The following is a 16,898-nucleotide window of genomic DNA, read 5'->3' as shown; positions in this document are numbered from 1 at the left end:
GATCATTATATTTAAACTGCAGCTTTGTACAGTATCAGATCAATCACGCAAGAAAACTCCTCTCTGCAGGCGTTTCTCTCTCAGTCTGTTCCCTGCAGCCATGTCTCTCAGTTCCTCTTCTCCTCCTCTACCGTTTGCTGCTCCGCCGCCTCATCGTCGGCCTCCTCTTTGTGCGTCACGTGGCCGCTCGTCCTGTTCGAAGCGGTGCCGAGCATCTGGGCGCTGTGCTGCTGCGCCTTGGCTCGCAGCGCCGCAATGCTGTTCTCCCTCAGCTCCTCTCTGGAGATCGGAGAGCCTGTGTCCTCCATCCGTTTCTCCTCCTCGGCCTCCATCACCGTGTCCACCGGCTTCTCCTGCATTGGAGCGTGGGGGGACGTGCTGCAGGGTTTCCCCGGGGAAGAGTGCGGAGTATCGACTGACTTCTTGTGCATACCTGGAGGGGAGAGATGAGATTTAGATGTTGGGTTCCATGTCATAAGTGAGTGCTCTTCAAACATTTCTGTGATGTATTGTCACTTTTTTAACGTTTGAGTGCTAAACTTTCTTCAAACTGTCTATGGTGCAGAGCGAAGTTAGAAAACTCGGCGTTCATCCTACCAGGTTTATCTGTAGTGAAAGTTTGAATGATCCAAGTGCTACACGTTTGTGGAGTTAGTCGATAGATTTAACATTAAAATGGTAAAATGAATATATAGATAAGATATTTGGTCTTTCGAGCGCTATTTGACATTGAAAAAGAGTGTGAAAGGAGAATAAAGAGGGAGGGGACATCTTATTCAATTAGTGTCTCCTAATTGATTTCAACTAATCAATTGACACAAGGTGAGGGAGGAGATTTGGTCTAATCTGTCCTGATGAAGTGGGATTATCACGGCATCGACTGACGCCTCTTATTGACACGCCAACACTTTTATTGGCTCTCATCCCGAGCAGGGCTTAGCTACTTTTGCCGGTTGTCCCAATACAATACCTTGTATACTTTTATACAAGATTATCAAACATCCTGAAGTATAAAGACGCTCCAAGTCCATTTCCAACCATTTTAGATTCTCGTTGACGGAAGACGATGCTCTATGACTGATCACCTCATCATCAGACTTGTGCTTTAAGCTTCGAGCATTAATTCAGCCATTTGTTTGATAGTTGGTTGGTTTCTTAGCAGGATTACACAAAAATTACGATAATTATGAAAACTTTAAAATGGTGGAAGGCTGGGACATGGACTTAGAAAGAACTCATTCAATTTTGGGGCAGATGCAGGATTTTCTTTCATCACTTTCTTTAACATTACGGGATAAGGCTATTTTGGGAATTTTCACCAATTTCCTTTGGTATATTTAATGGGTCATGATGGAAAAAAAAAGTAAGGTATATCTAGCAGACTGATATCTTTGGATGCAGTTTGATGCAGGCCGATATAAAAATAAGGATCTAGCAGAGATCTAATATTGGGACTGTTGGGCCTTGGCCTTTTTTTGCTGGTTTTTGCACAGAGAAAACAATACAAAAAATCTACTGATGATACGACTGCCATGACGTTGGCTCTGATCTATTGAGATGTCCCAGTAAGTCGTGACAGTGCAGCTTGGACGACTGAAGCAGCTAAAGGGAGCTTGGTCATCATCAGTCCTTGTTTTTCAAACATGAAACATTTCTGTCCAGCTAAGATTGTCTCTCAGCTGACGTGGACCAGCTCCTGCAGCAGCTTACCGAGTAACCAGGGGGCGTAGGACTCTGTGATGCCATCCTTGGCCGACTTGAGGATGGACTCGGGCAGCGGGATGGAGTGACGCACCATGGCTCCGTACAGACCGTACTCGGCCATCACGCTGCTGCGACCCCAGCACTTCTCCCTCTTCCTCCACTTGGCCCTGCGGTTCTGGAACCACACCTGGAGAAATGAAGGTGGGGTCTGGATTAGATTGAGTGTGTATGTGGTCCTCTTTGGCCGCAAATAAGATCTGAACCTCACTTAATATTTTTGGTAACTGTTGCCTCTCTTGGTTTCGAACTGGGCCGAACGCTGCATGTGCTTGAGATTCTGTTTTCACTCTAACCCGCTGAAGGAGGAATGTTTCTCTGTGTTTACGATTATGTGACAACACAAATGTGGTTATATACACAATTTGCACAAGTGTGATATGGAAACTCGCAGCCTCCGGTGCATGTTGTCTCTAGAACTTAAACTTTTGAAATGAAAAAATATTTACAGATTTATGCACTTATATAAAGAGCAGGTGTCCTTTTTTATTATTAAGCCGCTTTTGACATAAGAGATAAATTACCTTATTATTCAAAGCAGAGTATTTTACATCAAGGATATCTTAGTATTAGTATCTTGTCTTCCAGGCCAAAACTCCATCTCCCGTACACTGTTTGCAGTCATACTACTTTATTTATGACACAAACGTGATTATTTTTGGATGTGATTTAGGCCCAGATGACGTTTTGCACTCATCTCAGCTTCTTGCATATGTAGATAAATTAAAAAATTGTTCCACCTCTTTTGTTCTCGACACAGACTGTTTAAATGCAGGCCACCAAAGCTGGCTTTAATGTAACTGATGAAATCAGAAACCAAACGGCTTCAAAATCTTTTCCCTGGCCTAAATTCACAAGTAGATTCTGTTAATAAATACGTCTTAATATGTGTGAATGGGTTCTTTCATATATTTCAAATATGATTTAGGATCATCTTCTCGTTAACTACAACGACTCTTCCTCATTGCCAAACTCCGATCATCATCATCATCATCATCTAAATCGTCCATCACTGCTATGACTCCTGCAGGATCCCTTTATTTTTTGGTCCAGTAGAATAATGACATCTACTGGAGGTTTAAAAAAACAAAAGTCAAAGAGCTCATTTCCAAAACCATAATATTGTTGTTATCTGTTTTGGAAAATACATCCAATATTACTGATCCACTATTGACCCAAAATGTAAGTATGTTGTCAAAAACAGGTTTATTAAACTGGCCAAATTCCTTTGATCGGCCCTATTACCATTTATTTTTCCTCTCATCGCTCGTGCCATCTGCAGGAGACTGTCTTTTTGTGACCTGTGCATGTGTGTGTGTGCGATCATTATTCTCCTTCAGGCTCCTCAAGTGCCGAAATTGATTTCCACCATGCCAGACCTTGTAATAGCCTCAGCAAGCTTGTGAATATGGATGAGGAAAACAGTAGGGGAAAAAATGAGCATCCTAAAATGGCCGAGGAGGCTGGATGAGACTTCAAGGAACGGTGTGGAGTGATGTGTGAGCGCATGCGTATGTATTTGTGGGTGGGGGTGTGTGTGGGGGTGTGTGTGGGGGTGTGAATTTTTCAGACCTGGAATTAAAAACGATCAAAGCCGAGCCGGCAAAGCTATTCAGGTAGATCTGATGATAACCTCCCTCTCATAAAAAGATGGGCCTCAGATGAGCAATCATGCCTTTTGACAGCAGCAGTGTGAGTGTGCATGAAACGTGTGCATGAAGCGTGTGTGTGTGAGAGTGTGTGTGTGTGTGTGTGAGAGTGTGTGTGTGTGAGAGAGAGGGTGTGTGAAGTGCTTCCTGAGAGAGGTGACCCCGGGGGCGAGGAGGCTGATTGAAAAATAAGTTAATTTCCAGTCCCGATCGATGGGAGACAGGCGCTCAAATATCATGGGAAATTAAAATGCTCGCAGCAGCCGGGCAGAGGCCTCTGCTCAGCCGCTGACCTCTGCTTATTAATTTCGGTGTAGTTATCATTTCATTTCAGAGCTGCGGTGCCGCCTCTCGCAGGGAAGAGAGGTGAGAAGTTCTCCTCAATTAACTAATTAGACTGAGAGGGTGAATTGGCTGCTAATGTGGGAGCAGGAGGTGCTGGGAGGATGATGATGGAGCTGATGACCGCAGGCTCCAACTGTCTGTTAAAAATCTGTCTCCACCACTTTGCATGATCATTCTCACCTTGATGCAATGTTTAAGAATCATACATTGCAGGAAAGATATAAATCATATGACTGATTATACAGTTATCCTTCTAAAAAGGGAGCAATTTGGTCCTTCTGTCCCATGACAATATGAAATTTAAGATAATAACCCCACATTCATGTCTGCATCCTGCACATACATGAACACACACCTGTATTCTGTCCTCTGGCAGCTCGGTCTTCATGGAGAGCATCTCTCGGGCGTACACGTCCGGATAGTGAGCCTCATTAAAAGCTTTTTCCAGCTCCTCCAGCTGATAGGAGGTGAAAATGGTTCTGCAGACAAAAGAAAATGCACCAAATATGAGAATGGACGTGCAATTTATACAGTGTTGTTAAAAAATAAAAAATACTGTTTTATTTTCCTCTTCAATTCAATCTTCTCACCCTGGTCTGTTTTGTATATTAAATATGAAATCTCAAACTGAATCGCCTCAAATACAATAAGAGGTAATTAAGTTTCCCCAAAAATGAATTTTAAATCAAACCAAGATCTTTTAAAATGAGAAAAACAAAATTTTCTTTTATAAAAAACGAAAGCTTAAAGCTATTTTTTCTTTGTCGACCAGCAGAAAAAAATACGTTTGTCTGCATATTCATATTTCTTCTACTGTTAAACAATTTAGCCCATTTTCAAGCTTAGGCACAAAATGCTTGAAGAAAAAAAAAAGAAACCAAACGAAAACCAAATCAAAATTTTAAAGCACAGAGAAATCATGATTGTTTCATGCAGGTATTTTAGAATTACTACATTTCGACAGTATTATTTTATAAATGAATGAGAATCAGATATGCACAAAAGTGGAATTAAAGGAATTGAATAGGAATTAAACTGTTTGTTTTTGTGTTGCAGTGATGAGACCAAACGAAAGAAACCTGCACTGGTAGTGGTTTAGGGCCTAATACTGTTAATACTAGAACATCATTACAAAATAATATTTTTGATGAGCTATGTAAAAAAAAATGTGGCGTTTTTTTACCTGTGTCGTCGTTTCTTTCTCTTCTTGCTCTGACTCGTGGAGGATTTAGAGAATTTCTGATCCCCGGAGGAAAGACTCATATCATCCGAATCTGTCAAGAAACAACAGTGGACAACTTCAGATATAATAATAATAATTCTTATAATATTAATAATATACACAAACAAAACAGCAGAAAACAGTTACGATTTTTACTGTTTTATGATGTTAAGTGTTTACAGTATTTCTGATTCTTTAGCACGGATTTATTTGATTTAATGGCAGGAAAAAAACTAAGTGCAAATGAAATTTACAAAATTTAAAAGATTACATTATAAAAATAATAATATCAATATTACCAAGGCCTCTAAACATGTATTAATATTTTCGATTTTAAAATCCAAAACTTTATTAAAGGTGCAAGAAAAATCAAAAGATATTCCAATAGATTTTTCATTGTGTTACATGAACTTTCAGTTTCTCTGTTGTTCAATCAGAAGGCGCCAAAGCTTTGACACAAATAAATCTCCACCACTCATTTATTCTATCTCGCCTAGATTAATAAATCAGATAATATATTATTATAACAGTGAAATAAAACATTTAATAGTGATTCTCACATGTTTCAGAAACACACAGTGTCTTATTTCTCACCGGAGCTGGAGTGGTGCGCATCCATCTGCGCCTCCATGTGCGCGGCTCTGTGCAGCGGCTGCAGGTGCACGTTCTGCGCCTCTGACAGCACCTCCAGAAAAGCAGGCTGACTGTAAAACGAGTGTATTCCCTCCGGTCCCAGCAAACCCATCCCGACCCCGAGCCCACCGTGCCCGAGGGCCGACCTGGCCGCCAGCAGGTGCGCCCTGTGCGGCAGGGCCTCCAGCGGCCGCCGCGGTGCCGTCGGAGGCTCCTTGTTGAGGCCGAGCAGCTCCTGGATCCCGAAGCCGGTGCGTCGGTGCACCGCGGGGGCCATCTTCCACACCGGGAGCGGCTGCTGGGATCCCCCGTGATTCACGCTGCAGGTCTGAGGGGCTGTTCTCTGTTTGTTCTCGGTGTCTGAAAGCACAGATCCCTCCTTCCCGGTCATGACTGTGGGATGTCACACTTCTCTTCTTTCTCCGAAAAACAAAAAGCCAGAGTCCCCGGTGCACTGAGCAGAGTGACGCTCATGCTGCGCTTTTTATCCAATAGGCAACAGGCGGCAGCCAATCACAGCAGAGCAGAGACAACACACTGAAGTTTCCGTCACATTCATCCGAGCATCAAAACAAACGTCTGGATATTAACGGAGACACAACTACTCTCTATTTATGTGCCTATTGGTCACTAAGATATGAACTCTCCCCGAGTCTTTAACTGATACAGTTTGATCTCTCACAGATAACGACCATCAAACACCTGATTTAGGTATTTTAATTTGTATAGTATTTTTACAGAAGATTTGGTTTATTGAGGAAAAAGTTTGAGCTTGGGTTTGATTAATTTGTGTTCGTGTCACACGTCTGGATGACGTTAAAACTGAGAAAACTAGATTTGGGCTGCTACTGGTTATGGTTTCAACTCAAATGTGTTTTTGTTTAGAAACCGAGATGCACAAGAAGCGAGAGAAGAGTTTTACTTTCACTACAACTCTTCAGGGCTGATCGTGTGATCCGGGAGCCACCAGCTCTTCACACAGAGTCAATCAGCCGGAAAATCCCTCAAAACGAGGGAAATCTGATTTAATCTGCAGCTCGTTTGTGCGTAATGACAGATCAGCGTGAGGGGGAGAGTGATGCAGACCCAGATTTAAAGACAAACAATCTGCGGTTTAATTCACGTGCAAAGAAAAGGATGCTAGTGTAAATAAAACAAAAATATCCTGCAGAATATCAGATACCAGGTCATCTACACGATTTCAAGATGATTTTGATTATATAAATAAAATCAGTTACTTGATGTAAATATGGTGCCTTTTATCATATTCACCTCTATTATAATAAAATAAAGCAAGATGAGTAAATGAAAGTCACTTTCTATAAATTAGTCAGTTCTATTTCTCTCGTTTCCCAATAAACAGGCCTGTGCCAAAAAATATTGTCATTGTCCGTAAAACACCACACACATTTCAGTGATCACGTCAAAAGAAAATGCTTATAAACTAACATTAGCCAAATTCTCCATCAGTTAATGAATCAATCCAGCTTCTAATTAGAAAACCACAGTGATTGATCCGTTAACAGACTCGAGCTTCGTCCCCACCGTCCCATATAACTCCAGCCTGTGATTTGCATATTCTAATTAGGTTTGCGCAGTAAACGTTTTGTCTTTGCGGACAGTCTGCGCATCTGTTGATAGGTTATTAAGCTGTTTTTTTTTTCCATTCTTTGACGGGTCACATGATAAAGAATACATTGTCCCAGTTCAGGGTATTTAGGACACACCAGGGTGGCAATTAAATACGAAACAAACGGTGGCAGCGAATGCCAGCGCGCAATGCAAGCAACAGATTTACTCAGCACTCTCGTGTTCAAGTGGTTTGAGCAAATAGAGGGAAAACAACAACATTGAAAGTGTTTCCGTGCGTAAATCTGAAAGTGAGAGTGGAGACATGATGATGAAATCATCTGCAGCGTCCAAAATCCAAACCCACAGGAAAGTGACACGGGGCCACAAACACTCTCTGCGTTTCTGTGCGTCTTTACGCACCTAATCCTGTCTAATCAGCCATTATTCAATTAATGCGCATGAACTTCCAATCGTTCGCAGATAATGTGCGGCACACTTTCGGACAGCTGGACTGATAATCACGCAGAGGAGTTTATGGAGATGAGAGGAGAGGACGCGCGATGGAAGCGCAGATAGGCTCGCACTGTCTCCATCAATGGGACATGTGGCGATGAATAAATCAGCTCCGGCGGGACTGTTGGGCAGCAGCCGCGCGTCAGGCTGTCAGCGGCGGTCAGACCCTCCGCACATCTAGCGCCGGTTTGTAATCTGAGCTGAGATCAGGAGAGGTGGCATCACCCCGGTCAAGTCAATCATTGAGCGCTCGGTCTGTTGTTCCTGTGCGTCAGGCTGCTCAGTCACTGCGGATGATTTAAACAGGGATGAAATAAATACAATGGAAATTGTTGTTTTACGCAGTGTTATTTCCCCTTTGTTTGTCTATTCTGAGTCGGTGTAGAAATCAAACACGGATGGAAATAAAAAATCGAGAGGGAGAGAGGGAGAGGAGGGGGTGGGAGGGGGGGAGGGGGGGAATGAAGAGACTTAAATTACCTCCAGCATCTCATGAGAAACTATTAGAGACATTTCATTAAAGGTGAATGAAGAGATCACACACACACGTGTGCACGCGCGCATCATGTTGATGACATATTTCCAGATAGATTAGGATGCAGCTGGAAACTAATAATGTGCATCTCATGTTATTAATACTTAACAAATCGGAAATCAGACACAGAAGAGACGAGATAGAATAATCAGGGGATTCAGAAAACATTCGATTTTATATTTTATTTTGCAAGCAGGCATGGACACTTGAAATGAGTTATATATTGGCCATGTAGCTTTTATTCCTTTCCATTTTAAAGGGCTGTAAGATTCCTTTATGGATGAATACAAACAGTAGGGATCTTGCATTAAATCCACACGTTTAAGGACTAAATTCGTTAGTGAGCTTTGAGAAATGTCTAAGACTGAAGGTCAGATGTTTTAATCTATTTTCTGATATTGATTTCTTCAACAGTCTAAATAAAATCAATCAGGTTATAATTGTTGCAACAACATGTTTGTCACAAACAGATGGTTAAACAGCACGATGTGGTAGGATGAAATAAATTATGCCAATTAGAAATAAACAGTGTCAGCGATTGCATTATTGATAAGCATCAGTATTTCTGGATTTTTCTAAACCACCTGTAGCTTAAGACATTAGTTTTTTTTTTATGTCAGTGTAAACTTCCTTAAAGCCAAGGAGCTTAATCAGGTTTAAACAGATAATAAAAACCTACAAGAAACTGTTTAAATGTTAAAATGCCTTATTATATTTACAGATCGAGTCTGGAAACAGAAACTTCACTGTCACTGATAGTCAATTAATACAGAAAAACAACAAAGGTTCAAGTTGAGAACATGCGGAGGCCGATGACTGAAACTGCAGCCGACACAAACCCTGACTTTCTCTTCTTTGTCCTTTATTATTATCCCCGTGCATTACACAGCATATCAGTGATTAAAATAATAGTTGATCGAGCCTGGGTCAGTCAGATTCTGGCCGAGTGTCTGAACCACACTCCGCTCTGTCTGTCTGATCTGTCTCTGTCTTTGTTCCAGGCTCCAGAAATGGCTCCTTCTAATCCAGCTAATTGCGTTTCCCAGAGCTCGGGGTTTTTCAGAAGACGAGCTGGGTCACCAAACAGCCGTTGATCAAAACATCCTATTAAGGTGAGGAAACAAAAGGCTCCCACGACCCGAACAATGTGCCACTGGTGATTCAACAGTTTTCTCGAAGGGCACAAAGAATTAATTAGGGCAATAACTTCATGCTATTGCCGTTCTATAGTCTCCATTTCTGTATGAGTGCATCTATTTGTGCGCTGAAGTTTGTCGGGGGGGACTCTGACTTGTGTGCGCCGCATTCCCCTGTTGCATGTGCAGATGTGTTATTGGCATAATGAGGAAAATGCTCTGAGGGAATATGGGAGGGGGGGGGGGGGGGAGAGAGGTCCCCCCCCTCCCCCTCCTCCTCGCCTCATCCCGCAAACACCAAAAACTTTCTTGACAAAATAATATTCCTCACTGTGGTCACTGGTAACGAGAATTGACATAATTGCTCGGGCCCATTTCTCGTCTAATTAGCACACTTCCACAGTGGACAGGGACTCGCGGTTAGGCAGCAGAAAAGGGAATCGGACAGGCATGGCAGTGGCAACACAAAAAGGGGCCCCTGGCTTCAGCGTAATTAGGTGAGACAATGCCCCTGACTGTTTTGAGCCATGGCAGCGACTCAGAGACGGGGCCGAGCAGGCGAGTGGACGCCCCGTGAGGAACATCTCCCTGAGACCCTAATAAGCCCCTAATTGTCTCTTTCCCCCCCTTTCGGATTCACATGGGCTGCACCAGCAGACATGAAGACAGCCTATTCCCGGGCTCCTGCAGAGATCGTGGCCCTCGTCCCGCAGAGGGGGGAGAAGTTTGAGTTGACTCACCCAGGACCTTTACTGTTTGGCCCCAAAGCTCCAGAGAGCCGGTGGCAGGTCCGCTAACGTCATGCGACAGGGTCCCAAAGAGAGCAGAGACGCAGGAAGCAGCCATGTTTCTTTACAGACAAGCCTGATGTCATTAATTTATTTCCCTACCTGAAACCACTGGCAAGAAAACACATGTTAAAATCCAAATGTACTCCTGATTGGACAAATAATCTACAGAATGTGTTGAATCTTGAATGCACAACAGCTGAGTCCTACTCTGGAACTAGAGTGAGACTCAGAGTTCAAACCTCCACCAAGACACCAACATTAAAATTCACATAAATACAGATTTTTATTTGGAGCTGCAACAAATCGCTCACACCTCATAAATATCAGTCTCTTCATCAATGTCCATGAATTATTGCTGTGGAAATTGGTGAAAACTCTGAAGTTTTGTGGAGCTCCATTCTGTAGCTTTTGGTATCGTGCTGACATAAATAAAGTAGGATACATATATATTCCCCCTATAAAACCACATTCTAATGCACTATATCCACATTTTATATTTAATTTCAAACACATGGATATCAGTCCCCCAAAAAATGTTTTGTAACAATCCCTAAATTATTCTGAGAAATAATGAAATTGTTGAAAAACACCCTAAAATCCTGGATCTGCCCCTTTGTCCAGATCTTTCCTGACATATACAGCTAACCTTCGACTAATGGAGATCCGTCCATTATTAAAAAATTTAATAAAAAACAGCTCAATGCAAACGCTGTTGTCAAGAATCAGTATAACACATTCCTCCATCAAGAACGAACAGTCCATCACATGATTGTCTAGTCGTTATAACAGAACTGTAAAAAAAAAAGAAGGAAACAGTCATATAACCTAATGACTTATTTATCATATAAAACAAATTCATAGATCCTAGTGGAAATCAGATTGGTAGTTTTTTGCATAAACTTGGTTCCTAGAGGTCTCATGCTTTTATAGGACTGTGAACTATGAGCCTGTTTAACCTCTCACACACATACACACACACACACACACACAGCTCCATATGTTTGAGGCCACCTCTAATGGCAGGTGGCGCTCCAAAAGGTTCAATATTTCATAATTCGCTCTCTGTAACATCCCCTGCAGCAGAGGCCTCGCAGTTCAGAGGGACGTCAGTTTGATGTGCCCTCACTCCTTTAATTAGCTGTCAATTAGTGCAAATGAATCAACTCTTCGCCTAATTAAGCAATGCCACCAGGCAGCTCCCATACACAGGCCATTGTGTGAGCAGCATGAGAAAAACATAGCGAGCAAACTCGTTTTGGATCAGGAGTGCAACCTAACAATCAGATTGACACACTGTGTTGTGTGTGTGTGTGTGTGTGTGTGTGTGTGTGTGTATGTGTGCGTATGTCTCTCTCTCTCTCTTTAAAAGGGAGGGTAAAGTAAGTCCCACACTTTATTTTCCGTGAATCATTTGTTGATATTTTATGAACCAGAATAACAAAGTGCCAAACAAGAACACACGACATTAGTCCACTTTTCTCGATTTAGTTCAGGATCATATTTCTAAAAATAAAAACGTGCACATGCTCACAAACACTGTACAAGCACATTGTGACCCCAAGCACTTAACTCTCCATTTAGGACTTTGAATGTTTTAATCTTCTAATCCCCGAAATATCTCCCAGTTTGATTCAGAGCAGCCCGTCCTTCAAGTATACAAAACATGTCACTGGATGATTTAAAATACCGTGAACATGTGACATCAAAAGTTAGGATGAGGAGCATGTTAACACTTCAGATGTCATAAGGAGGCAGATTTGTTTCACCTTGTCTTTCTTGGAATGAGGAACCTCCAGCATTCGGAGGTGTGTGCTTTAGTTCCTTGGTTTTCTAAATGGGCGCTAGACAGAGCGTCTTCACCTGTCAATTCAAATATATCTCGGTAACAGAGCTAACCCGAAGAGCTTGCAAAGCTAGAGAAGGCCTCAAAGGAAAAGGCCAAATTCAGTTGATCAATTAATTATTCAAATCAAAAACGTATGATTAATAAAACCAACTAATATTCACCAACATAGCAATTAATCAATGGGAATGAAATACATTTCCAAATCAGAAAATTGAATGTCCAGTAAATAAATAAATGAAATTTCATTTGTGTTCTTTGAGTATAAAGTCAGAGTTCAGAGGATGTATGAGATTGTGTGGGTGTGTGTGTGTGTGTGTGTGTGTGTGTGTGTGTGTCTGAGGGGAGAGTGAAGATGAGGGGTGAATTTATCAGCTTTTATGGTTCCACCAGGACAGAGGGGATCACGGCCCAATCCCAGCAGGTTCTTCATCAGGCTCCAGGGATCAGCTCATTTGCCTCTTGGTCCAGAGCGATTGTGAAAATAAAACTCCAACTGGTTCTTGGATCAACTAGTTTATCTTTTTGTGATCTCCTTCCTTCCTTCACTCTCACTTCTCAGTTGTCTTCCATTCTGCCTTTGTTTGACTTTCTCTCCTCCGTGGCTCACAGGTGTGTCCAACGGGCCATTCTGTCTTTTTCATGTTCTCCTTTCTGACTCAGGCTTTTGTTTTATTTGATCAAATATTTATCTAAGGAGTCAAAATTGGAAATTACCTCTGTCCTGAAAAAATGCTAAAGATTCTCCTGTCAGTATAATTATTGATTTAAAGTGTTTTAAGTGTAAAGTGTATTTTTCAATATCGAAATCAGTTTAGATTTTGTTTGTGAGGTCCCGCGTTTGGAGCAGAAATAGATAGTTACGATGCAGGCCACATATTTCATTTACAGTCGGAGCGGAAACATAATCTCTACAAACATCTGTTCACTTTTTTCATGGAGATCTATGAATTATTCCCGGAGAAATCAATGTAAATGCTCCATCTCACGATGTTAAAGAAAGTGGAGTAATCTACCCCCTGATCCAGATCAAAATCTCATTGGTTATTTTTCCTGACTCTTCTTCCTCTGTCCAGTCGTTTTTGGTTAATGCTGCTAAAAAACAAACAAACAAACAAACACAACAAACACACAAGCGCTGATGAAAACATAACCTCATCGTCTCATTTCTTAACAAATAATACTACAAACCAAATTTTTGCATCTATATGACATGGATCCTTACTTTTGTGCCAGTATTTGACTGATGCGCGTGATATTATAAGATTTCATGAATAAAACAAGGCATGAAATCAAATTTTGGTTCATTCAAGGAATCAAATTGACCCGAGTTTGCCCCCAGAAATCACACAGGTCATGATCACAGTGCCGTCGATGGCAAACACACGTCTGGTACCTCGGAGAATCTACACATTTGCATATTTCCACTCATACAGCTTATTTTTGTGTGCATACAATCTGGTGAATGTGTGTGTGTGCGTGTGTATGAGGATGATTTGTGTCATGAAGAACTAATCTCAGTGACACGTGAGCGGTGCAGCCATGTTGCCTCCCTCCCTCCCTCCCTCCCTCCTCCCACCATGCAGCCACTCTGGACCATTACAGGCAGTAATTGTTATTTAATGGATTAAACATTCATCCTTCCTGTGCAAACCCCCAGAGGGCCAGATGACAGCATCGCCATGTTCATACAGCTAAACATCCCCCATCCCCCACCACACACACACACACATACAAACACACACACTAACACACACCACACACACACACACACACACACACACACACACAGCCACACACACGTCGACGCTCATCTGACGGCTGTGTTTGTGCTTAAAATTCAATTACCCACTTATTGATAGCTCTCTGGGGTGTTAAAGAAGTGGACACGGTGCTGGTGGAGGTGTGGATGATTTCCCAGGAGGCCTCGGGCTCCTCCGCACATCTCCAGCTGGATCTATTTCATGGCTTTACTCATCAGCGGCAGATGCAGATGGAGCATAAGCAGCCGTCATACACCTGCACACACCAGCGCACGCAGACACACACAGGCAGCAGAGACTTCACACACACACATGCACACACACACATGCACACGGCTTGTCATAGGTCCCTTTTTGGGGTCATTGTATAGACTTGGATTTGTCTCCTTGAGACTCACCCTAACCATAACCACTGACCCAAAAATCCACTTCTTTCCTAATTGGGGACACAGCTTTTATTCTAAATTGGACAAGCCGTCTTCAATTAAGTGGTCCTTCGTCTGAAAAGTAGCCTGCGACAGACACACTCACAAAATACACAAAAAACACACAGGATTGGTTAGTGTAGGAATAAAGCAAGACATTTTATCTGATGGTCAAGAAAACAGCCTTGATAATAAATAAAAGGAAATAAAGTGTCGCCATGAAAAGAGACCTAACTCATACTTACATTTTTTGGGGGGGGAAATGACCAATCTGCTAAACTCGATATAGAACAATGTTTTTTATTTGTTTTAGCTCCACAAATAATGACAATTGTTCTGATTTTATTATATATCATTAATTGTTTTAACTGATTGATTATCCATTTAGTAGTGTGAAATATGTGTGTGTGTGTGTGTGTGTGTGTGTGCTTGTATATATATATATATATATGTATATATTTATATATACTTATATATATATATATATATATATTTATCAAAATCTCGTTGTCACGTGTGGAGTGATCTGAGAGTAAAATGAAGACTTATTTTACAGCTGACACTTTAATCTTCTGAGAATAATTTATTAAACTTTATTTTCCAGAATTATTTTTGTATCACAATAATCTGCTTTGGGCACACATATAGCTCGAACCCTTTTACTGACGTTTCCTTTATTTGAGGCCAAATCCATTTTCACCTCTGAACCTTCTCCAAACATGTGAGAGTCAAAACAAAGCTGCTCGATGTGTTAGGAACCAGCAGAGCCACAGGTAGGGCCCCACAGGTTAGCCACGCGTCTGAAAGTCCCCTGGGGCCTCCAGGGGGCCCCGCAGACACATCCCGGCCTGCTGCTTGCCTCGTTTGCCGCTAATTACAACACTCGACTCCTCTCTCCCATGAGACGCCGGCACACTGATGACAAAACGCCACAGTTTGGTGCTGCATCACTGTGCAACAGCTGGGGCCGGCGGCTGCACGTCAATACCCAGAGGGTGGACGTGTGGGGGCGTAGGGAGCAATGATGAATGTGTGTGTGTGTGTGTGTGTGTGTGTGTGTGTGTGTGTGTGTGTGTGTGTGTGTGTGTGTGTTGTGTGTGTATATTTGGGTAGTGTATCAGAAATAGTAACAAAATGGGTTATAGGTGATGTTTTATCTGTTGAATTACATTTCTCCTTTAACTGAAAATTTTACTTGAGCCATGAAATAGAATTACGTCGTCCAAAGTCAAATGCACAACAGCAATTCAATCAGAAAACTATAAGGGACACTCGAAGGTCAGATACTTACACCAAGACTTAATGTCCTATCTCGCTATGTTAAAGAAAGTGAAAACAAATGACTGGATCCACCCGTTTATCATGATCCACTCCACCATTTGATGGTTTCTTCCTTCGGTCGTCAGTTGAGTTGTTATTGTGTTTGTGGATCTAAGATTTTTCTAAATCAGGGGCCATAAAGGGGCCACATTTTGCACACGGGCCAATTATATGTCCCACAACCATGCACAATTCCTCATTCGATAAGGTGGAAGTCATTCTTTCTAGAGTCAGCTCCATAGCAGTCCTTGTTTCCTTGTCACAACGTTAAAAAAGATTTGAAGAAGGAATCCGCCCTCTGATCCAGATCCGCCACAGAATTGAATGGGTTATTTCTTGATTAATGCCCCAACCCTCCACAAAATCTCATCTTTCGATTACTTTCTGCATAATCCTACTAACACAGATGAAAACATAACCTCCATGGCAGAGGTAATAAAGATGAATCTTGTTGTTCTTTGATGCGACGGGGTCATTCTACCGCTTGGACGTCCCCTAGGATGACACTGGATCGATGAGCCCTACACTGTACTCCTTCCTCTCGGCGTGATTGCACTGACTGTTCATTAGCGGGACCGCCGGCCTTTAATGGCCTGCACACTTCTGTCGCTCGTAAATCTCCGCACCCCACCCAGGTTCTGCTCCCCTGTCCCATCAAAAGGCCTGCGAAGAATGAAGTCAGCGTGATGAAAAACAGAATGAGATTTATCTGCTCCCTCCTCCTCCTCCTCCTCCTCCTCCTCCACACCCCGAGATGAGCTCACGAGCAAAGAGAAATGACAGGCGAGACCTCGGAGAGACACGCCCGTGGATGTGAGGGTGCCACTGGATGTGTTTGAGATTCTAATGAGGCCGGCTGGTCAACAAAAACGAGACCGGTCAGAATAGTAAGTGAGGCGTGGATGCAAAAGAAGGAAGAGAAAGACGGAGCAGGGGGGATAAAGGTGAGGTTTACCTGAGAAGATGAGGTGAGGAGGGAGAGGGCAGGTGTGCAGAATAGGAACATGAGGCTTGAGCTCTGCTTTGGTTTCCAAGTTGAATGACATGTTTGCTCGAAACGCTGCACGCGTTCTTCGAAGTAAGTTTTCTCTCGGTCGGTGGGCGTGTCAGAGATATTGCCCAATCAGCAGCGACCCCGCCATATTAAACAAGCAATGCACACAACGGATTCACAAACACCAAGTTCTCCACAGACTCGGCAGCTGCTGCTTGGTGTCAGAAGACATGTGTGTTACTTTAGTTTGGTTCTTGTTGCATCGACGAACACGGACGACTCAGGGCATAAGAACTATGCTAAAGCCAGCCACCAGGTGGCGATCAAAGTGCTTTGGCTTCCCTTTTGGGAGGCGTTCAGATCGTCCATCTTTATAAACAGTCTATGGTCTATCTA

The 16,898-nt window shown here is 42.5% G+C and overlaps 1 protein-coding gene across 1 annotated transcript; it reads right to left on the bottom strand.

Annotated features, from left to right (window-relative positions):
• Nucleotides 1-107: 107 nt before the first annotated feature.
• On the bottom strand, nt 108-6,001 carry LOC128460377 (visual system homeobox 2-like). The gene is made up of 5 exons (XM_053445553.1): nt 5,572-6,001; nt 4,939-5,029; nt 4,111-4,234; nt 1,711-1,891; nt 108-433 (listed from the first exon to the last, which is right to left on the bottom strand). The coding sequence occupies exons 1-5, from the start codon at nt 5,999-6,001 to the stop codon at nt 108-110; spliced, it is 1,152 nt and encodes a 383-aa protein (XP_053301528.1).
• Between the last annotated feature and the right edge of the window lie 10,897 nt (nt 6,002-16,898).

The sequence above is a fragment of the Pleuronectes platessa genome, chromosome 17 (assembly GCF_947347685.1).
Source record: "Pleuronectes platessa chromosome 17, fPlePla1.1, whole genome shotgun sequence".
Classification (NCBI taxonomy): domain Eukaryota; kingdom Metazoa; phylum Chordata; class Actinopteri; order Pleuronectiformes; family Pleuronectidae; genus Pleuronectes; species Pleuronectes platessa.
The sequence above is the reverse complement of the archived record's forward strand: the minus strand, read 5'-3'. Positions and strand labels throughout refer to the sequence as shown.